At 39.8% G+C, this 24,743-nt stretch overlaps 1 protein-coding gene across 4 annotated transcripts; it reads left to right on the top strand.

The window, feature by feature from the left end:
- The first annotated feature begins 606 nt into the window (after window positions 1–606).
- plekhb2 (pleckstrin homology domain containing B2) lies at window positions 607–23,633 on the top strand. Of its 4 annotated transcripts, none has more exons than XM_012970091.3 (8): window positions 607–776; window positions 14,242–14,289; window positions 14,892–15,044; window positions 15,998–16,100; window positions 16,996–17,035; window positions 17,962–18,042; window positions 19,443–19,548; window positions 20,801–23,633. In XM_012970091.3, exons 2-8 carry the CDS (start codon window positions 14,253–14,255, stop codon window positions 20,932–20,934), a joined length of 654 nt encoding a protein of 217 aa, XP_012825545.1. In that variant the 5' UTR covers window positions 607–776; window positions 14,242–14,252; the 3' UTR covers window positions 20,935–23,633.
- Window positions 23,634–24,743: the final 1,110 nt, after the last annotated feature.

Raw genomic sequence — 24,743 nt, 5'->3', positions numbered from 1 at the left:
TGAATTTCACATTGACCTAGGGGGAACAAACGATTTGCTCATATTGTTTATATTCCCTGTGTGCGTAGGACCAATATATTTTTACTTATTATGTGGTTGTAACATTACTAGACTGGTACTGTCGGGTTGGGTGATTAATTCCTAATATTTGCACAGCGCTGGCTGATAACACATTGTGGCAGAACGTGAGCTGGACCCATTTTTACATATAGAAAAAAAAAACACAATTTAGTGTTAAACCCAGAGGGTTAGAAAGTTATGTACAAAACAGAAAAGGAGACTCCTAGAAGCAGTTTAAATTTGAAAATGACAACATTAATATTCTCCAGTAATGTTTGCCTTATAAAATTACAATACAGTCATCTAGACGACATTTAGAAGGCTGGAGCTGCAGAAGTGTTGATAAATAGGAGTCATTGTTTAAATAACAAATGTGCCAAAGGGCTGTTGACAGAGAAAGCGGTGGAACTCTGCAGAATTCTCATTTTCTTGAACTTGCCAAGTAACTTATTTCGCAGGCTTCAGTTTTTGGAAATCCTGCCAAGCAACTTGCTGCTTATTCCACAGACTACATTTCCCAGAAGCCCATTGTTACAGAGAGAACCCTGGCAGCTGCAAGTATACTCCAGTCTTACTCCAGTCACTCCAGTCATCAGTCATAAGATTGTTGTGATGTAAGACAAGGCGGTGCCAAGCAGGAAAGAACCATACGAGACTCAGAGTTAGCTTGAGAGCAGGTTGTTGATATCGACATTATTGAGCTGCCAAACTATCAGGTAGGCATTACTCCACAATTTCTTTTTATGTACACACATATGCACAAGTGGAATTATAAATACAACTGCTGTTAGACAAGAGATGTGGAATAGCAAATGTGTTGGTACAGAACTAGCCAGTAACACTAAAAAACTGTCCAAAACTAATTCAAAGTGACTAATTACTATTTATGTGTGCTACAAACACCGGTGCAGCAATGCAAGAGATTAGGTATTGGGTGTAAGGGATTTTTTTTTTTTTTAGCAAAATAGAGTTTGTCTGAACCATAACATCACATGGAGGGTGGGTGTCTCTGTAGATAACACAGCTACAATGAACAAAATGAAAGCTCTTTTTTACAACATGCACCACTGTCTGAACCATAATCACATGGAGGGTGGGCGTCTCTGTAGATAATACAGCTACAATGAACAAAATGAAAGTTGTTTTTGCAACATGCCCCACTGTATCTTTCCCATCTTAAACAACGAACTTCACTAGTATAGGCAGCAGACTCTGGACTCAGAAATACTTACATGCAGGACCAATAAGCTTTGTTGGACAGGAGATCAATGTGTATATAATATATAGGGAATAAATAAAATTGTCACAAAGAAGTTCCAGGACTATATTAAAGCACAAGGCTGAAGGACAGGTGTAACATACTTGATATTCATGGCTCTTGTTTATTTTTATACTTCTTATATATCTTTATTCATGTATAAGGAAAAATTACATCATACCACTGTGATTTTCCTTTTCTAGCCATTTTCCATATGGGTAAGCTCCTCCCCTTTGATCCCAGATAGAAGACTCTCCCCTATCAAAACTTTAAAGCCTACATACCTCATTTCGTATGATATTCAGTGCGTGTATGGTGGCTCGGGGGGAGGTGGGTTTGTTCACGCATGGGCGGGGCGCGAATGGGGGGCGGCCTAGGGGCACCCGGATTTGAAATCCGGCGCTGCTGATATCGCAAGGGCTGCAGATATCGGTCGTCTCGACGATTAGCCAGGTGAAAAGATTTTGATTGGGGCGCCATTGAAGGCACCTGAGCAAAATCTATGTTTAGGGCTGAATAGGCAGGTGGAGCTAGAATTTCTATTAAATGAATATAAATACCTACTTATTCACTGGGACCTTGGAACCACATAAGGAACAAGCTTCATCACCCACAATGTAAAAGCCTTAACTTATCCGAATGAAAGATTTGGGGGTTTTTTCCTGCTATACATTCAATCATGCTTAGTATAAACACATGTATATATAGCCAAATATACACACACACAATGCATATACACATGCAAAGTAGTGCGGTAGTGCAGTGTAAAGGATCCATCTTTAAAAATAAACAAAGTAAAAAAGAAGTACACTGCTTACTGTATCGCACCACTTCGTACCCCTCAGGCCTTTTTGAGCCATTTAGGCTCTAGTACTATGGAAAGATTTTAGGTAGTAGTCTTTCAGTCTTTCAGTGCATTCAGAAAAACACATTAGACCACTGCACTGCAACCAGTATTCCTATGTGCCCCAGCCAACGCCTCTCAGCAAGCCGGTTTGGGAGGCTATACTTGCGGGGGAATGTAGAACAGCCGCCTTCTTGGCAAGGCCTTAAGTTCCAGGGCCTACACATACTGCATTCCCAGCAAGCAGGAACCATAATCTGGTTTCATTACACTGCCCAATTCAGTAGCCCTTTGTCAGGAAACCCTTAAAACCTGACTCCCTCTTATGGCCGCCTTTTCTGCGAGATAAAAATATATATATTTGCTTACTGCCTGAAGTCCAAGGCAGAAGACCAAAAAGACAACTGTGAAAGGGAGTGGGAAGGCTTTAAAGTTTTTGATAGGGGAGGGTTTTCTGTCTGGGGTCAACGGGGAGGAGCTTACCCATATGCAGCTGACATGGAGATGGCCAGGTCATCTTCCCATAAATTTGGGGGTTCTAGACTGATTTAGTTGTGGGACCAAGTAACTTCAGGTTACTCCTCTAGAGACCCACACTCTGTAGATCCCTGGACACCCTCCCACCACTAAACTCTGGATCTGGATCAGTGTCTGCAGTTGCTTCAAAGAGAAGATTATGTGGCATTATTAGTATGGGTTGCTACTTTTCTACTTTTTCTACTTACTCTACTTTTCTGGACTTTGTATATTTTTAACCTTCTTTTCTATTAATGACAGTGGGATCAAGCATTATTTTTACTGATCAGACCTGTAAAATACCTGGTAGCTGGTAACCCTATGCATGAGATGGAGCTTGCCATACCTGTTGTGCTGCACAGGAACAGCTAGGACAAAGGGAGCTGTTGTGGAGGAGTGCAGTGATGAGTTTGAGAGGGTGGCCGCTCCATTGGTCATAAACATGTTTTGTTCTCCATAAAACCTGGAAGTTTGATTATTAAAATTTCATCCACTGCGTGGGATCATGTATAATGTCTCCTACAGGTGCCAGTCCTGCAGAAGTGTATTATGCACAAAAAAAAAGAAGGCAATGCCATTCCTTCGCTGTCTGGCTATGACATGGTTTGTTGATAGCCCCTAGAGACAAAAATGTCACCTAGAAGCATTATAGTATTCTATCTATAGCAAGCCTCCTTTCCAAACAGTATTCTGTAGCAGATATGTTTGTGTGCAGTCAAACTTGCATTGTGCATTCATGTGATTAGCGCTAAGGTTTAGTATTTATTATGTCAACAGGCTCAGATGGCAGTTTGTTTGATGAAATATGTCATTCTACCAGTTTAGTACACTAATACAGGATGCCCTCAAGGTTTTTTTTAATTAACATCCCTCTAGTGTCAGTTTTGAAACAAACTATGAGAGAAACAAATATGCTCATATCTTGTAAATGGCGACAGCATTGAATGGGCCAACATAAAAGCAAGACGTTGGCTTTGGAAAGCTGTCCTAGCTTTTTAATAGGGTACAATGTTTTGGGGCAATTAAGTTATAAAATATATTATGACACTGCTCCCCAGCCTCCTTTGCCCCAGTGAGCAGCCTGTTGACTCTTGTATGGTGCCCAGTAATGATGTGCGGGTCAGGAAAAACTCAACCTGCACCCAACCCAAACCCACAAAATGTTACCATTGTAGGGCCAGAACCCAACCTGTTCCTGCATCTTTCCACTCTGTAAGCTATTTCTGTGCGCATCTTAGGTTCCCAGACAGGAAAACGTTAGAAGCAGAGGAAGAGGGTTCCCCAGTCTGACCTGCACATCACTAGTCCCAAGATAACATCCTCTGTGATCTGGGCTCATGCAGGTCTGGATCTGACAGATCCACAAATTACAGTCCTGCAGATCCCATGCTAAAATTCATTTGTATTAGTTCTTGTTCTGTTCAACAGATAATATAGAAAACACAGACAGACAGAAGGAGAGTGGGAAGAAATGTGAGCAGTCTGTGGCACTGAGATATATCCCATAGTTAGCCTACCTGCTCAACAGGACATGTAAGTTTCAGTGTTTGGAAGCTACCCTTAGGCACCCATGTACTAATGTTTGTATTTTTGACCGCTTTAAGACTCAATTAAAATGTAACAATAGTAGCCTGTTCTCAGCCTGCCTTCAGCCTGCATCCTCCAAACCCCACGATTCCCTGCACACGTGATGTCAGTAAGGCATTGTGGGTTATGTAGTTCCTGCATACTGTCTGTAAGCTGTGAAGAAGTTGTTACATCTGTACATTTGTAACATCAATGTTTTACTCCCTCCTCTCCTGCTAGGGTTTTAAATGATGCAGAAAGAGAAGAACTGTTTTGTAGCTGTATTCCAGCATATAAAAATGGTATTTACTCATACTTTTTGACGTAACAGATTACAGTGATAGGTATACATGGTTTGTTGCACTCGGGTCCTTATAGGCCTATGTCAGGTGGTTTGGACACTTTTATAACAGAATCATTTGTTAGTAATGGATGAGCTTTTGTTTTACGTGCTATTTCCAGCTAATATGCAACTGAACAGATGTAGCGAGATATATGAAGGGCTGGAAGTTAAAAGAAGGGTTTGTATCGGCATGGAGGTGACACACAGGCAAACGGAATTCCTGTGGCAGATAGAAAGATGCAGCTTGCACCAATTTGTTGTCTCTGGTGCAGGTCTTATGTTGACACTGTGCCAACCATGCCATTATTTACAGTAAAGGTTACACTGCTGTGAGCCCCAGCTAGGACCTACAAAAGAGCACTAAGACTTTGGGCTTAGTGTGACAGGGCAGAACATCCATGTAGCCCTTAGGGCAGCCTTTTTATCGCAGGGAACCCAAAATAATTAGTAGAATCAGCTTTTCAACTGCAAACTTACAAACAATATCATTTAATTGCTACTTTCTATTGTGAGAAGAAACTTCACATTATCCAGCGGGACCATGGAGACCTATTTTTGCGTCCTGCTCCATCAAATAAGGATCCCATATATATCTATTTACATATATAGCTGACATTCGTAATAGGTAGGGAGAAGACACACGGGGTGATTAGTTGCGACAACTTGTATACTAGTGTTAGTTGTGGCAACTGATCACCCCATGTATCTTCGCCCTATGAGTACACCCCCATATTTAGGGTTGGCACCTTTTTCTATCTGGCCTTTGGGTTGGGGGTGGGGTTGTGACTTCATTTTGGGGCAGGGCTATGATGTAAGGGGTGGGTGGTGGGTAAATGGGCTGGCTGGGTGGAGGGAAAAGTGGATGGGGCCCAGAAATTGGTGGGGTAATAGGCGGGGCAGAGGGGTGACCTGTGGTTATAAAGGGTGATTAGCAGCAGAGAGGGTCAGCGAAGGGAGGAATTTATAGGGCATTATACAAGTGTAAATAAATTTGAAATACCAGTGCTGGCCCTACCGGGTGATTTACCGGCCACGCAAGTCAGATACCAGCCAGGTGGCAACCCTACCCATATTGCTTGTGTAAGTTTACTTACCTGCGCATCAGTGCATTAGTCCCTTGTAAGAACCCTTAGGTTAGTCTCTTTATTTGAACACTATATTAGTCATCATTAACTAAAGGTAGTCCATTTAACTCCAGCACAACTCTGCCTATGCTATAGAAGCAAGACCTAACTAAAATTTCCTGATGTCTATTCCAATTACCTTGCAAAAATAAATAAATGAATAAACTCTTCTAAGACAATCATGTCAGTATTCAGCAGATCAGCATTATTCCCATGGGTGGCAACAGCATTAAGTAAACTCAGGGCTTGTTCTCATCCAGAAACAAACATATCCATATTATCTGTGGCTTCGTTATCCCACTGCCTTTCTACCTGCTCCTTCTGTTCCGCATTAATAACACATCATACCTCATAGTCTGCAAACATATTCACTGCAGCATGAACAGCAAACTCGCAGCCGAGGAGCCTCATCTTCCCCATCATGAGAAAGAGAAAGAGAGGAAGGGTACGAGTGCTTGCATTTATATCTATATGTATGTTTTTTTGCTATAGTTGTTATCTATGTATTCTGTGCACAAGGAAAATAGTTTATGACAATTAGAAACCACGTTCCAAATGTAAATAAGCCCTTTTCTTTTCTGCTTCTTACAACTTTTGTGTAGTGTCCATTTAGCTTGTTCCAATAAAGTGTGTACATGTTCAAACTGTAGTCAGAAATGACAAAAATTTGTGTAATGCATCAAAGTCAATGGGCTTTTTTTTTTGCAGCTACAGTGTACTGCACAGCTTTTTTTTGCAGCCATTGCAGTCTACGGGTGATCTTTCGTAACAAAACCTGGTTAAAATTTTCGCTCATCACTTGTTCAAAGTACAGGGCAGAATGGCACAAGGGGACTCTGTAATGCCAGGCTTCCTTTAGCAGTTTGTGCCAACGTAACAACTGACTTCTGTACAGTCAATCACACACTAATGGTATTATGGATTATGTGCATTAGAATTTTGTCATTTAGATTTTTATTGATTTTATGGAACAGAAAAAAGGAAATCAACAAATCAGCAATATAGAATGTTATTTTTCATCATAAACATGGTGTGAGCTTGTGAGCTTGTTGTGCTGTTGTTTTGCCATCTCCTTGGGTATTTTTATTGGGTGGTGCATTAGAATTTACACCATTTACACCAGCACTGCTGAGCCCACTAGTGTATGCTTTTTAACTTGTTTCCGCCACATGAAGTTACAATTCTGCTGGGAAACACAGCATTGTGGGTATAAACATGGTGATTTGCGTCCGATTACACATTGAGCACATAAGGCTACTGTAGTAAATGAACCCTCTAGTTTAACCTTATATATTTTTGCAGATGTTTACTCTAACAGTAATAATAATAATAATAATAATAATAATAAAACAACATCGGCATATGTTGTTTTTTGTGGTTTGGTGTAATTGGCCAGTTTTGTCAGGGTAAGTTGTGTTGTTTTCTGTAAGTGTGCAGTAGCACTTTACATTGAGTTCATAGGTTGCAACAAGCACTCTCCCCCCAGTTAGCACATTTGCCAATTGTGATTGGCTGATACAATGTTGAAATGTACCACAGCCTCAGAACATCACTCTCAACAACATACTAAAAGTTAATTTAAAGGTGAACTATCCGTTTAATAATGATTGAAGTCCCTCTTTGTTTAATTTATGAAATATAACTCAAATGGACTGAGGCTGTATGACGAGAAGGACTCGTTTAGTTGTGGCATTGGATGCATTACATTAATACACAATATATTCCCTAAGGAGTTCCTTTAATTTACATTTTGTTTTTCACTGGGAATCACCTGCTTCTGGGGGAAAATATAGCTCATTAAGCAATGATTACACAAGCGGAACTGCCTGCAAAGTTGTGATTCAGTGTAAAAGTGCCATTGCTTGCCCTGTTTGTTTCTTAAAGTGCGTAGCAACATAGGCCCTTGGGCTTTCTGTAGCACAGGAACTCTACTAGTGCCTGGATGTGTGCTGTGCTATCCTATAGTTCAACAGAACCCTTACATACTGCTATACTGTGCCTTACACTTATATAGGGAAGCATGGTGTGTACTCTCAAGGTACAGGAACATGGTGGTTTTCAGTGCCTTTGCCATACTGTGTAGTTTCTATGCATTCTATAGCAACAAACAATGCTTATTCTGACTCAACTCATGTTTCCCTGCAGGTTTGTACCAACAAACACCAATACTGAACACTTTAACTATAGGTTTCTTTCAGTTTTTATTGCACTACTGACATTGCATGACAAATACATTTCTAACTATCACATGCTTGAATCCTTAGTGTCACAGCCTTAGATAATATTAATGTTGAAATGGCCTTTAAAAAGAGGGAATAGGAAAAATACAGGTATGGGGATCTGTTATCCAGAAACACGTTATCCAGAAAGCTCCGAATTACGGGACAGCCATCACCCTTAATTAAATAATTGAAACTTTGAAAAAATTATTTTAATTTTCGCTGTACATGTATGGGATCTGTAATCCAGAATCCCATTATCCAGAAAGGATACAGGAAGGCCATCTCTCATAGACTCAATTTTAATCAAATAATTCTAATTTTTTCAAAATGATTCCCTTTTCTCTGAAATAATAAAACAGTACATTGCACTTTGTCTAAATACATAGTTAATCCTTACTGGGGACAAAACAATCCCATTGAGTTTATTTAATTTTTACATTATTTATTAGTAGACTTAAGGTATGGAAATCCAAATTATGGAAATACCTCTCTTTTGGAAAACACCAGTACCCAGAATTCTGGATAACAGGTCCCATAATTGTTATAAAGCAATACCTTGCATTCTGGATAACAGGTCCCATAACTGTAATAATAAAATGGTACCTTGCATTCTGGATAACAAGTCCCTTACCTGTATTAGTAGCACACTGCAGTACAGGTATAGGATCCATTATCTGGAAACCCATTTTCAAGAAAGCTCAGAATAACGGGAAGGCCATCTCCCATAGACTTAAAAAGGCATTTTCTCTGTAATAATAAACAGAACATTGTACATTAGCCTAGCTAAGATATATTTAATACTTACTGGAGGCAAACAGTCCTGTTGGGTTTAATTAATGTAAATGTTCCATACGTGTATAACCAGCAGGGCTAACAATATGAATTGTGTATCTAAGCACAATAAAAGTTACGATCCAATATTCTGGGAATTGAAATTCTTGCACTACTGTGTTTAAACATTGGAAAACCCAGAGCTTAAACAACAATCTCATTCATTCTTCTGGGATTTCTGTAAACACTGGGGAATAGCAGACTTTGCTGTTATGGCAATAATAGTGTAGCCTCTGAAGATGAGTAAAGATGTTTTGCTTCCAAAATAAGGGGCAAAGATTACATTCTAAATAACATAGCAGAATAACGTCTGAGTCCATCAAGTTCAGCATTCTGCTACTGAGCATTTAGATCATTCAGAGAAGGCAAGGAAAACATGCAGCTGGGTTTGATAAAATATGTGATGGAAGGTTCATACGGGTGCAAGTGGGGGTAAAAATATGATTCAGCTTGTCAGAGAAAAAAGAAACCATCTTGTTTTTTTCTCCATCTTGTTCATATCATTTAATATTAGAGGGGTTGTGAAATACATTGTGTAAGAATGTTTCTTTTTGCTGTTGTAAAAACATTTTGATGAGTCCGCAAACTTGTGAAAAGCATGTTGGGTGTTGGTCAACTGGGCCTCTTTGTCTGTTCTTAGAGATAAAAAAGCTAACTACTGATAAGACTGTTTCAGGACTATAAGACAAACATGCTTTGGGTCATTCAATGTAGTATCAGCTCAGAGACAATTCTCATTTAAGAATGTCTGGATACTGCCTTCGTACGTACGAATAAAATGTAGCTACAATCAAACTGGCCTATCCAACAGTTTTTCCTTGACAGCTTTGGTGCCGAAGTAAACCCGGGAGTGGAGAAATTGGAGGACAGCCATACAGGAGGAGATGATTGGATACTGAGACCTTAGGCGCCAATAAAGGTGAGACCAAGATTTGTCTCTGATAAGCTCTCGCTATCACTTTCATTCCCTCGCTTGGCTGTATCTACAAGAGTAACCCGCTCTACGAACCTTGGATAGGCCAGCCGTAAGTTGTTTGTTTGTCTCTTTGTTAGTCTGTGTCTAACCCTTGTAAGTTAGTGTAACAGATGTGCATAACCCATTACATGTTGTGTTCATGTTTAGGTAACTGTGAATGTACTAATGTGTCAGTGGAAGTATTTTTTGTTTAATGATAAGAACTCTCTCTCTGCCCTTTATGGGATAATTGTTCTTTAATTAATCTCACTGTGTAACTATATTAATAAGGATTTATTGTAGAATGATACTAGTAAGGATTGCCTACCATCAGATATAGAGTGTAGTCATTGGTTATGGTTATACAAATGAAATTAGTTCTAACAGTTCTTATGGGATTTGTTTGTATCTATCTGTTTTGGAAATTTTGGCGGGAACAAATGAAGGGTTAACCTGTATGTGAATTTTAGCCACCGAAACCCACTTTTGTGAAAATCTGTATATTGGGAATATATAGATTTTTGTTTTGTGTAAAAGGGGGGAGCGTGATCGTCTCCAGCCCAGTTCCATATGGGAACATTTTACCCAAAACCGAGGGGTGGCCAGACCCCGATTTTTTCTGTTCCGGGAACAGAGAGAATAGGAGCTCCTGAGTCATCACTGTCACCGGGAGGCAGTGATGAAAGATGGCCAGTGGGTAAGTGGCTAAATAGACAAATGGGCTAAATTAACAAAACAGATTGGTATGGCTATCCCATGTGATGGTGTACACTCAAATGGGATACCCTATACAAATTCAGTCAAAGTTAATTGGGACAGATGGATGCTGAAATTCTATTAGAATTGGGACACACAGTAGGGATCAATGTAACTAAGATTAGGAAGACACGGAGTGAGGGAGAAGTAGAGGGTTATGACCAAATGAGAGAAATAAAGGGAGTAGTTCTGTCAGTAGTAGTAGCTTTAAGAACCAGATTGAGGGCTAAGTGGGATAAACTTTAACACTCAGTTGGTTAAGGGAAATATAGACACCCATGGAAAGTGTATGTATATGTATGGGTATATATATATATTGCTAAACTGGTATGTTTGTCAGTGATTTTGTGGATAACAGTCATTATTGCTATCAAAGTAAGTATAGATTCACAAAATTAAAGGTGTCAATGTCACTTCAAGTAATTGTTAGAAAAGGCTGTAGTCATATTCAAAGGGAAAGATAACATTACTGCAGGGAATGATAAGGCAGATAAAGCTGCTGACAAACAGGCTGCTTGTATGGTTCTAACAGGGACACCAACTGACAGCCACATACACCAACTGCCACATACACCAACTGACAGCCACATACACCAACTGACAGCCACATACACCAACTGACAGCCACATACACCAGTGACTTTAGTAATTTTTAAAACGCTGCAAAAGTAAGGCTGTGGCACAAGTCCATATTAAATGGACCAGTAAATGTTATAAGATATAAGGTGATATTTGGAAACATGATTATGGTTGTTTGTGTGCACCTCCCGTTTATCTAATTTGTTAGTAAAACACTTTGCACCTCCCATCTCATGTCTCCAAAAGGGGGGAATTATATGTATGGTAAACAAGATTATGGTTTGCTTTTGGATTTGTGAAAAAAATAACATAATTATAACACCTGGTTAAACCATTCTATCAGTTTCAAAGGTTACAGATAGATTGTATTCACCTATTTAAATGTTTTTATGTATTTGTATGCATAGATATGTTTTGGGTCGATTTGAGGCATGGGCAGTAACAAAAGCCACAGAACTAATAACAGGTAAAGCTAACTGGGTACAAGCTTTAACCCTTGCATTGTCATCTATGAGACACCCCTAAGGGTCCCCAACAGTTATTTCCTTTGTGTTGTTTTTGGTAGACCACCAAATACTGGGTTGTTTATTCAAATATTGGTAGGAACAACATGTTTCTCTTACTGACTATGTTAAGCAATTGTTTAAGCAGCTCACTAACTTGTATGGAAAAGTGTTCTATTCTTTATCAGATTCAGAGACTGTATTTGGAACTCACTCTCTCCAATCAGGAGATTGGGCGGTGATAAAGAGATTTGTCAGCCAAACTGAATACACATCTGACACTGTAAGAAGGTATTTCCCATACAAAGTCCTGCTGATAGTCAGAGCAGAGTGTTATCTCCAGTGACAGAGTCTGAACCTGTCCCTACACTCAACCCCCCCAACGAGATCACATCAACAGAAAGACAACTAAGGAGACTGATTCAGTTCTACAGGAATCAAGAGGATAAAAAGCATCTTTAAAGTAAGTCAGACGAGAGTGGTAATAATAATCCCACTAGTCTGTTAACCAACGGTCCCAGTTTCAGGTTTTGACACTATGCGTGGGCCTACTCTGGGTGAAGAGGAATCATCAGGAAGAAAAGGACTTTTATAAAATAATGACTCTGTGTTTGTTATTCTGGGTAAAGGTCCTTATCATTGCTTTACACCAGTAAAGGGGGGTTGCCAAATTCTATATGGCTCTTACACCAGCAGGCTGCAAAGCAGTTACATACTACTGACTGCTGGAGATGTTTTTACATTCCAGTCACCCACAAGGGGATACCTTTAGTAGGGATACCTATCTCTATCAATGATATTAATCTTACAGATTATAGCTATGAAGTTGCAATAGACACAAATTATAAGTATCAAAATGCAATTAGTGATCGGGGAACATATTTGGAAATAACAGGGTTACTAGATACACCCACCATATGTGTAGGATCCATGTTTGCTAATCATACAATCACTTAATGTACTTACCTAAGATTCATGTGGGAAACACAGATTGTGAAAATGCTATTCTGAATTTCTACATGGATTATATGGGAAAAAAATGTGATAAAATGCAGGGTAATTGTAATGATCATGTTGGTGTGGGAAAAATGTATACTTCTTATGTCCCCAGGTGTTCCTGCCCTGACCGAGGAGAAGATGAAGATAAGAGTTTAAGTCTAAGGTGACAGATAATATGAGATGGTTTCAGATATTGGCCAGGGTATCACGGTACAATCATTTCTAGGATACTTCGATAAGAACTATATTATATTTGGAAACTAATCTTACTCATGGCTCCCTATGGGAGCGTAGGGAAATTGCACCATAGAAAGAGTTGTACCTGTTATCAGACAACATCTGAACATCTCATACATAGACAATCACGGTATCCATTCCAGGGTAATAAACAAAAAAAAGGAATTATTTTCCACCTCAGATAAAGGATGGATGTGGTTCCCTGCCTTGATAGGATGAGAAAATAGTCAATAGATTAATTAAGTATACTAGTATAAGGGATGGTATAATAAATGAAACTATAAGTTCCATCAAAATAATAAATGAGAAATAAGTCAGGAAGATGGCATTATAGAATAGAATGGTCCTAGATTACCTACTAATAGATGAGGGTGGGGTTTATACAATCACAGGTAAGGAGAGTTGTACCTGGATTGGTGACTCACATGACCCAATTGAGTCCTACAGAACCCTTTCTCATTTATGGGAATCATAAGGATTTGGGTATCAAGTGTTTAAAAGTTTTTATGGTACTAAATTTGTGGGATTGCAATGGGCCTTGTGTTATATATTATAAAAGGTTGTGTTGTTGCAAATACAGTATTTCATCCAGAGGTTACATGGAGGGGCAGCTGAAGGGAGGGTGCTCACCCATTTAGCTCCTGGATCAAATATACAACAGCCCCTTCTGATCAGCAACCTTCTGTGTTTGGCCGACCTTATCCATAGCAGGATCCCATTCCTGTATGAGCAGGGTAAGGAAGAACTTGCTGATTTAGATGGGAACCCTGATAGGCAACTCTGTACTGCCACTTAACCTTTTATAGGTGAGCGGAATAGAGTTCTGGGTAAGAAGAATATATATGTTCAAGATTTTGAACAACAGGGAGGAATGTCAGAGAAAAAAGAAACCATCTTGTTTTTTTCTCCATCTTGTTCATATCATTTAATATTAGAGGGGTTGTGAAATACATTGTGTAAGAATGTTTCTTTTTGCTGTTGTAAAAACATTTTGATGAGTCCGCAAACTTGTGAAAAGCATGTTGGGTGTTGGTCAACTGGGCCTCTTTGTCTGTTCTTAGAGATAAAAAAGCTAACTACTGATAAGACTGTTTCAGGACTATAAGACAAACATGCTTTGGGTTATTCAAAGTAGTATCATCTCATAGACAATTCTCATTTAAGAATGTCTGGATACTGCCTTCGTACGTACGAATAAAATGTAGCTACAATCAAACTGGCCTATCCAACAGTTTTTCCTTGACAAGCTGCACTGTAGAAACTGAAAACTAAACCTATTATATTGCAGCTGTTGGCTCTGTTGGATCAGGCCAGAAGTACATATCTGTGACCTGAGAAGAACAATAGTCCTAAACGAATACAGTAGCTGTTGCAACTTTCTGCGTGTAACCATTCGAATACCTAATCTGTGTAGCAGATAAACAGTGACATTCATTTTCTTTATCTAGGAGCAGAAGCCATGGCTTACGTAAAGAGCGGTTGGATGCTTCGCCAGAGTAAGTAGCATTTCACTTACATCCCATGGTTAAGCTCAAACTGGAACCTGCCCATATTGGGGGATAATGGCACCCAAAGATCATCAGTGTGAATATTGATCCATACTTCTGCCCCAGCACTCTAGCTATAACCTACCAATCATAGAGTATTATGGCCAGTTAGTGTCCTCCATAAGGCACCTGTACAGCTTCTCAAATCAAACACTAACCATGGGCCCAGTGTGTTGTCTACATCTATTTACACTTTCCATCTTATTAACACTGGAGACAACACATCACTGGTGATGTTACCCATAGTAACCAATCAGCAATAAGATTTGAACAGTCACCTTCAAGTTAGAAACTAAAAGCAAAGAGCTGATTGGCTGCTATAGAATCCAATGTTAATAAATATGCTTAGTGTAACCTACCTATCTTGCACAGTTATATACAAATACCGGCCTTGCATAATGTTACACACTTTAACTTGCCTTGCACGTGTGTTAATGCATTAAAGCTGCCACTAGAAATTGCTTACATTTTTGTTAATGTGTTCCCAATATGTTTGTGTCTAAGGATGACAAAAAGGATGACCACCATACTTTTCCTTATTTTATCCCAAGGCACAATCTTAAAACGCTGGAAAAAGAACTGGTTTGATCTATGGTCCAATGGGTGCCTGGTATATTATAGTGACCAGGAACGCCAAGACATGGAAGATAAGATCTACATGCAGACAGAGTGCATCAGCATCAGAGTGGGAAATGATTGCAGAGGTAATGCCATGAGCTGTGTGAGAGATACTCCTCTCAGGTCCTGCAGTGCTATCTCGCCATGGAGGTCTCGTATGATTTTTACCAACAAAGACATGAATAGCCCAGATTGTTCATATCAGCATTTGCAGTCATTTGTTTGCAGTGCTGCTTCCGCCTTTAGGCAGGAAGAGTTAGAAGCTCAAGTAGCACTTTACCAGGGCACAAATGGATGGAACAGATACAGGAGCATCCCAGCTAGGCTGCCAAGATAAGGCCCAGGTTGTAGAAAAGAAAAGTGGTATTATAGCTAGCTGAGCTCTAATGACTATACACTAAGGGGTATATTTATCATGCTGTGTAAAAAGTGGAGTAAAACATCACCGGTGATGTTGCTCATAGCAGCCAATCAGATGCGTTGCTTTGATTTTCTAACTGTTGAAATCTAATTGCTGATTGGTTGCCCTGGGCAACATCACCGGTAATGCTTCACTCCACATTTTACACAGCATGATAACTATAGCCATAAGTTGTCATACATGCACTGATATTATCACACAAAACTTTGTTTCATGCGATAATCGGTAAGTGTTTGGTGGGGACAAGGTGACTGATATGCGCACCAGCATTGGATATTGGTCGTTGATCGGCCGGTTTCAAAAGTGTGATGGGGTGCCTTAAAAGGTGCCCAAGCACCTGTAAGTGTTTAGTGCTGAATCAGCAGATAGGGGAGGAATTCTTTTGTATTTACCTACCTATCTGACTGTTTGGCTCTAAATGTAGTCTAAAAGATCATAAGTGTAACGTGCAAGGCCAAATTAAGGCAGCCACAGTCGGTCCAAATAGAAGCCATTTTTTGTTTGCTGATATTTATGAAATATATTTTTCTCTTATTATTACTATAGAAAGTGTTATTTTAGAGCATTTCCCTAGTACAATAATAAAAACTTACATTTTTGTAATTGTTACTTTCAAAGATTTAAACCTGCCAGAAGGACGGAATAAGGATTGCTGCCTGCAGATTGTTTGTCATGAAGGGAAACTTATTAACCTGATTGCTGAAAGTGCTGACGACTGCTTGTAAGTGGCTATTCCTCAAATAAAATGAGTTGTGTTTGATGACTTGCAGTGCTTACCTTTACATAGATGTACAACTAATTATATAGTTAAAACATGTACCCCCTCTTGTAAAATATAAGAATATTATTAAGCACAGTGGAGTCCTATGACCATATAAAAGGCGGTAAGGTGAAGTGACCATATATCCAAATATCCACATATTTTACAACAGGAGGTTTATTATTTATTATAATACACAAGTTTCAGTGAGTCATGTGACAAAAATGATTTCACTAAGCGCTGATTATACTGATGACATCACTAAGCTCTGTTTATAAGGATACAATTTACAGGATATTTATGGCTCTTGTATTTTATAATTCTACAATAGCATAGAGCACTATGTAAATGTTCCTGGCAATGGTAAGTCAATTAAGCTAATATTGTCCTGAGTGACAGATATACGCTGCACATACCTGCCCAATATATTTCAAGAACACAATCACAGCCCCAGCTTTTGATTGGCTCCAACAGCAGCATTGCAGAACAACTACAAATTCAGTCATTTATACAAACTAGCATGAATACACAACTGCACTTTCATCTGTTTGCTCAGAAAAGGAAGAGCTCTCACGGGATCATGCGCTTGTATATTTGCTTGGGATGTAGGATAATTAGCTGTGGCTAAAGGAGAACTCAGTGAACCAGTTTATTTGAGTTCAGGCTAACTGGTGTGCTGTGTGGCTATGCCTAATCTATCACAGACCCATTTAATGTTCCAGGTCAGCTTGGAAAATACACTCCAACATACTAGGAATCGATATTGGGTATTTTTATTAAATTAATTTATTATGATTTCACATGGTCTGAAGCTGTAGGAGTTAATGAGAATTCCATGGTGTTTTTTTTCCAACAGAGCTTGGGAGACTGCACTAAAGGATGCCCGAACTAAATCTGTAAGTCATGTCAAAACAATAAAAAAGAATTGAATGTATCCATATGTAAATACACATGTATACAAATATACGTTTTTGTAGTATGTAAGATATATGGTATAAGTGACTTCCATTGAAGGTCCCCCAAGTATGGTCAGATACACAATACATGCGTAGATTTTGTCATTAGCCGACTGTAATTTTCTAACCTGGCCAATCCACTAAACGGACCACTGCCATGGTACGAATATTACTGGGACGATAAATTGGAGCCCGTACACTGTCAGAAAACCGCACGAATATCGGTATTGTATTTCCAGCATAAGCCTATGCACAGACTGCTGGGTGTAATATAATTTAATATCTGGCCCACTAATGTGTGGTACGTTAGATTATTGACCCATGGGAATGCAGGACAGGGATGCTACATAGAATCACTGACATTATAACATGATAAGTTCATTTAAATTATCTGTACTGTGCGTGAGTGGGGGGGTGGCGCTGCGGACCTGTGTCTCATGACTTGCTGAGCCGCCTTATATTCTTATCTTTCTTGTTCTTATCTTAACTCCCATTCCTAAATCAGTGTTCTGAATCCTGCAGAAATATTTTGTGACTGGGTTTTTGGCCCACTCAGTCTGAAGTCACCAAGCTACTGTAGCTGGAATCCCAGCCATGAGGTGCAACATAACTGCTGCCATGCTGGATAAACACTGCCTTACTAAAATATGCACATCATTGGCACAAATACATAATTTTTTTTTCAAGGACAGTTTTCTTGCAAATGTTTGTATATTAGAACATTTTGATTATTAACATAAGCCAATTCTGCTTAAATATGGGAATTTTCTAAAGAAATGCACATTTATTTCACAGAGCTGCCCTTTATTTCTTTATTGCTGTTTTTTGGTTGGTTGATTTTAACTTAGCATTTGATTGGTTTGCAGGTAATTGTGGATTCCAATCTGCTGTATGATGAAGCTATTTATGGCCCTGCTCCACCCTACACTCCATATGATCCACCTCCTGTAAGTAAGCAGCATTTCAACCCAACAAATGATACTAACTAAGATATAATTAATCCTTATTGGAGGTAAAACAATCCTATTGGGTTTATTTACTGTTTAAGTGATTTTTCAGTAGACTTAAGGTATGGAGATCCAAATTACAGAAAGACCCCTTATCTGGAAAATCCCTGGTCTCTGGCATTCTGGATAACAGGTCCCATACCTATACCAAATACTAAGATATAATTAATCCTTATTGGAGGTAAAACAATCCTATTGGGTTTATTTACTGTTTAAGTGATTTTTCAGTAGACTTAAGGTATGGAGATCCAAATTACAGAAAGACCCCTTATCTGGAAAATCCCTGGTCTCTGGCATTCTGGATAACAGGTCCCATACCTATACCAAAAATAAACGTTAAGGATACCTATACACAGAGATATGTTTCGTACATAAGTTGAGAAAGAGACGCATAGACCGAAGGATTGGCTCAGCAGTTTTTGCAAGAACATAAGATTTCCTTATGTTTCAGCCAAACTGAATCTTTCCTATCTATCAAGTAACTCTAAGGGCTCTGGCACACGGGAGATTAGTTGCCCGCGACAAATGTCCCTTGTCACGGGCGACTAATCTCCCCGAACTACCATCCCACCGGCAAAAATGTAAGTCGCCGGTGGGATGGCACACGCTGCACAGGCCATTTCGGCAAATCGCCAAAGTTGCCTCGCGAGGCATTTTCGCCGATTTGCCAAAATCACCTGCGCAGCGTGTGCCATCCCACCGGCGGCTTACATTTTCGCCGGGGGGGTGGCAATCCGGGGAGATTAGTCGCCCTCGAACAGAGAGATTTGTTGTGGGCGACTAATCTCCCCGTGTGCCAGAGCCCTAAAGCCCTGCATATCTATAGCTGTATTATTCTCAGTGTGATCTAGTTTTGTTAATTGTGCTCAGATATGGATATGCAAAAATGTAATTTGGCCACTTCTTTTGTGATGGATTTGGTACTTTTGTGATAGATTTGTAAAATCTAAATCCTTTGCATTCGGTGCTCCCCCTTAGGGTAAGCTCCTCTGTCAGTGGCTTTCACCATTACCCACCTATACTGCCTCTGTTCCTGCCATTCAGTTTGCTTGCACACCCCTGGCACTGCATACACAGAGTGGCACTGCATACACAGAGTGGCACTGCATACACAGAGTGGGTTTCAGCCTGAAAATACACAAGGGTTTTGGAGCAGCCACTGCATGTGCTGTGACCTCTAGGTGCAACCAAAGTGAAGTGGCAGAAAGAGGCAGAAACAGTAACTAGAACTACAGGTAGATAGTTGATAGATAAAGGGAGATGTAGGTAAATATGTATTTATTCTAAAATATTTTTGTACGCGCTAATTAATTATAAACCATTTTCAAAATCTTTTTTAGGCCTATGGATATGATCAGTACCCAGGGGGCTACCCAGTTCCCGGATCGCAAGTTATCTATACCAGAGATGGGCAAGCATATGCCTCCTACCCATATCCCCCACAAGGTAAAAGCCAATGTTGCATTAGATTTTTAACTGTGAATATGATAGGGCACTTAGATTGTAAGCTCCTATGGGGCAGGGACTGTTGTGAATGATGTATTATCTCTGTATAGTGCTGTGGAAATGTGTTGGCACTATATAAATAACAGGAAATAAATACATAAAAACAGTTACCCATCATTACCTCATCATATTTGGTAAAATATACATTACATTAGTGTTTCCAAAACTGTGATGCTTCCCCCCTCAAGGGAGCCAAGAGCAGTGGCCGGGGATGGCCCAGGCTGAAGTCCAATAAGATTCTGCTTTGAGGAAAATGTTAATTAGGGTGAGATTTGGGGTGAACACTCACAAGGACTGTTCCCATGTATAAACACCACAAGGATGTTATTCTTGGGCCTGGGGCCTTTCGTGTGCCATTTGTTTTGGAAGTTTTCAGCAGTACAGAACCCTGAATTTCCTTTCCTGACTTAATATGTAGGGTTGCCACAGGGTAAAGTGGGCAGAAAGCTGTATCACAGCTCCACCAGGTTATCTGAGGATGTAATTAACTTTATTCCCTACATTTTGGCCTCTATTCAGTTTTGCTGAATAAATACAATTCTGACATAAATACAAATACAATTCTGACATAAGTGTACTGTGACACTACCAACAATCAGTGCCGGATTTCAAATCCGCCCCGAGGCCGCCAGCCCAGGCGCCCCCCGCAACTCACCCCCCCCCAGCGCACACATGCGCATTCGCAACTCACCCCCCATCCCCCTAGCGCACGCATGCGCATTTGCGTGGGCGCCGATATAAACTCATACGCAGCAGTGGGGAGAGGTCCCCACTGCTCCGTATGGGAGCAGAATGTTTGCCGCCCTAGGCCCGGGACTTTGTGGCCTCACAAATCCGCGCCTGCCTACAGTGGTGCTCAAAAGTGTGAATCCTTTTTAATTCCTAATATTTCTGTATACATAAAAACTAAAATGTGATCTGTTTTTACAAAAGTCCTAAAACTGTTTTTTTCTTAGACAATGTCTGAAGGGACATAAAATAACGGTGTCAAATCTGGCATTCGGACAGCGTAAAATAAAACACACCTTGATAAATTTGCCATTTATATTACACTGCTTTTTACACCATTTTCCCAATGAATTTCTAATAAATAGGCCCCTCATAAATGAGCTCTAAAGTCTTTTTCTTTTTATTTAGCTAAAATTGAGTACATTTGTAACAATGCCATTGTTTTATTTGTTGAATTTTGTAGGATATGGAGCACCTCCGACCAATCACGTCATCATCCGAGAGAGATACTATGACAATGATGGGGACCTTGCGATGGGAATGCTTGCAGGAGCCGCTACGGGAATGGCTCTCGGATCTCTCTTTTGGGGATTTTAAATGCTCCCACAAAATGATTGCAGGATTTATTTACTAGATTCCCTCAACACTCGCAGCTTTTCCAAAGAAGTAATATTTCTGGTAATAGTTTTTAGAACTACAGTCAGAGCAATTGACAGAAGTGTAACATAAAGCTAAACAGTCGTATATTTATAGAACAGTAACACACATAACTTCTATATTGTATAACAATAAGTAATAATGATTAAGTATTTATTTATAAGTGTGTATTGCTCTATGTATGCTCATATTATACCTGATATACTACTGACACTTTGGTTGCTTTTAAGAGTTTTCTACTCAAAGACCATACAGTTTAGGGGACATTTACTCTGACCCTGAATGCAAGAGGTGCAGAAGTATATCCCTTAGTGCAATTGCATTCAGGGTCTGGCTGCCCTCTGTGCCTAACGCTGGATATCCTGTGCTAGTTGTGGGGTGCAGTGCCAGTGGGCACAAGGTCCTTAGCACCTGCTATAGAGCAAGCTGTAAGTACAGGGTTCCATGACATGCAAGTTAGGGGATGGGTAAGTGGAAGTCCATGCCACTCTTACTTGAATACAGTGATGTTGAATGCAGGATGTGCTGTATTCATGGGGGAAATTCAGGCTCTGCGGTTTGTTTTGTAGTGTAAAGACCCAGGGCAATGTTTTGAAGCTCAGGACAAGGCACAAGGTGCAGAAAACATGGCAGATTTTGCATTGTGCACTCTCCCCTGTAAATGGCACACGTTGTTGGTGCATGGTTTTTAAGATAACATATAAACTGAGTAAAAAGTTCTGATGTCTTTATATACTGGGTCATTCATTTCTGGCCATGCTCTTGAGAATTCTGGCCGTGCCACTCCCATTAGCAAGTCAAAGCCACTGTATTTTAAGCCCAAGACAAACAATTTCTAGGAGATCAAAAACCCTTCTCTCCTTCTGCACAAAGACAAAAATGTACCATGTGAGATTTCCCCGCACACTCAGATGTTCTGCCATGAATTGTTCATTTCAAGTGACCTGGGCTCAACTACTGGCTAAAAAGGAATTTCTGATTGCTACAGTTGTCCCTAAGAGAAGTATAGCAACACATCCAGTGACCCATTGCCCCAAACCTGGAGAGAGATTTAGAGAATTTTTGAGTAAGCAATAAAGATATATTATCTTAAGGGCAATGGCACATGGAGTGATTCACTTGACATTATATAATGCTCTGCCAGGCTCAAGGGTGCCATATAGAGTGGCACATGGTCAGGACATGATTGTCCTCTTGAATGCCCCTTATTTTTGTCATTAATAAGGTAGAAGCAAACATATGAGGAATTGTAAGCAGCACAAGGCACAAAGGGATCCCTTACAATTACAAGTTGGGCTTTATTGTATTGACTGCTAATGAGCAGATTTATGGTCACAGTGTTTATGCCCTGGAGCAGAATGAGCCCTTTTGCTAATTAGTTTGCACCTTATTCCACCTTTTTGCTTTTTTCAGAGCAATTGGAGGAGAAATGGTTTCACAGCCTTACCATTAAAGCCACTATATAATGACCTCTGTCTTATCTGTAGCAATAAAGGGAAGGGAGGGGTTTATCATATACAGATTATTTGTTTAATTTATTGGAGGGAAAGGGAGGTATTAAGAGTAAGATAACACAATTGCCTATTAGTGCTTTATAGTAATTAAAAAAAATACAATTAGAATTTATTTTTAAAAACATGCAGAACAGATATCTATCTGGCTCATGTTGAACATAAATGTATATCGTTTGTTTAACAATTATCTTTACACAGCATGGATATTTACAGGAGTAATTGGTTGAAAGGTGGTTAAGTGACAAGCGGGCACCACATGCACATCAAAGAGATATGCCTTAATTGCTTTTGCAGCCACCCAGCTCTCCAAACCAGGTGACCCAAACTTAATTAGAGATGCAGGAGAATGATCCAGTGACAGTTCTTCCTACCAGTGCTATGTGTGGGACCTGACTGATTACTAATTTAATATGTTTTAAATGGTTTAAATAATAGAAATGATATTTTGCTTTCCGGCACACATTCAAGGATTACTAAACTCTCCCTCCAAGTTAGTCTCAAAAATGTCTCTCTGTGGGCTCCTCCTTTTGGAAAAAGGGGTTGGCAGGGACCATCTTGCCCCTAACTGTGTGATTTACTGTTAAATCAGTGGCACAGAGCATGCCCAGATGGAGCCAGGTCAGGAACAGCTTCAACTGAGGTGCTCTCCAAGGGCCAAGAGCGGCACACTGTGCATTACTGCCCCACTGTGCATTACTGCCCCACTGTGCATTACTGCATTTTTTAAAGGAGGTAAGGGGGAACTGTACCCATAGAAAGATTTCTGAGACTAACTGGAGCAGGTCCAGAGGGGGCTGCATTGAAAGTGCACTAGCAGAGCCACATTTCCGCAAGGTACTCACCTTGTCTAATGGCAGAAGGGGTCCTGGGCGGGACTGGGAAAGGGACCGTTACAGGGAGCCTGCGTGGGAGGATTTTCTTTTCCTTTAGGTGCATAACATGCATACTGTTTGTGTCGTTTTTCTTGAAACGTAATTAACAAATATTAAAAGTACTGAAAAGTAAATAATGAATTGATATTTTGAGTTTCTTTTTGTATAACTGACAAAAATATTGTTGTTTGTAGAAGCCCTGATTCTCTTGAGTTCAAAAATAGTGAATAAAGAGAAAACTTGTCTTCAGGGATTTGGCCGTGTCCTTATTTTTTCATGCACAGAATTCTGGGTGCAGCACCTTGCACCAAAACTTGCGTTCTCAAAAACACAAAAAAAAGTTGCACACACAATTGCAAGTGCAGCAGCAGTGTAGGAGCTCCCTAGATGTCTGGTAGGGCAACATGTTAAAATGGCGCTTAATCCATTTGCGTTGCCAAAAATTGGGTTAAGCGCCATTTTAACAGCAATTTGTGTGTGCTGGTACTGCTTATTGTAACCACAATACATAGAGGTTGGGCCTCAGTCTGTTATGCCAACCAGCCCCAATATAAACCCAATAGGATTGTTTTTCTTCCAATAAAGATTCATTATATCTTAATTGGGATCTGATCTAGTACAAGGCTCTGTTTTATTATTACAGAGAAAAAGGGAATCATTTTTTAAAATACTGAATTATTTGGTTAAAATGAATTGTATGGGAGGTGGCCTTCCCATAATTCGGAGCTTTTTGGATAACATGTTTCCAATGAACGGATTTCATACCTGTACCATATTATGTGCAAAATGTAACCAATAGGAATTCATTGCACCCCATCAATTTGCATTAATTTAAAGAAATATTAACCCTAAATAATATGTTAAATTGCTTAGAGCATTCTTCTAAGACCTTCTGCAATTTACTTTCTTTTTTAGTTTTCAAGATATTATCAGTAAGTATTAATCTGCTAATATAATGCATCATATGCTGTTCATTTCAGCCGAAAGTAACATAGTAACATAGTAACATAGTAAGTTGGGTTGAAAAAAGACATACGTCCATCAAGTTCAACCATAATGCCTATACCTAACCTGCCTAACTACAAGTTGATCCAGAGGAAGGCAAAAAACCCCATCTGAAGCCTCTCTAATTTGCCTCAGAGGGGAAAAAATTCCTTCCTGACTCCAAGATGGCAATCGGACCAGTCCCTGTATCAACTTGTACTAAGAGCTATCTCCCATAACCCTGTATTCCCTCACTTGCTAAGAATCCATCCAGCCCCTTCTTAAAGCTATATAATGTATCAGCCAGTACGACTGATTCGGGGAGGGAATTCCACAACTTCACAGCTCTCACTGTAAAAAATCCTTTCCGAATATTTAA

This window comes from Xenopus tropicalis, chromosome 5 (assembly GCF_000004195.4).
Source record: "Xenopus tropicalis strain Nigerian chromosome 5, UCB_Xtro_10.0, whole genome shotgun sequence".
Classification (NCBI taxonomy): Eukaryota; Metazoa; Chordata; class Amphibia; order Anura; family Pipidae; genus Xenopus; species Xenopus tropicalis.
Note: the sequence above shows the minus strand (reverse complement) of the source record. Positions and strands in the feature narration are given on the sequence as shown.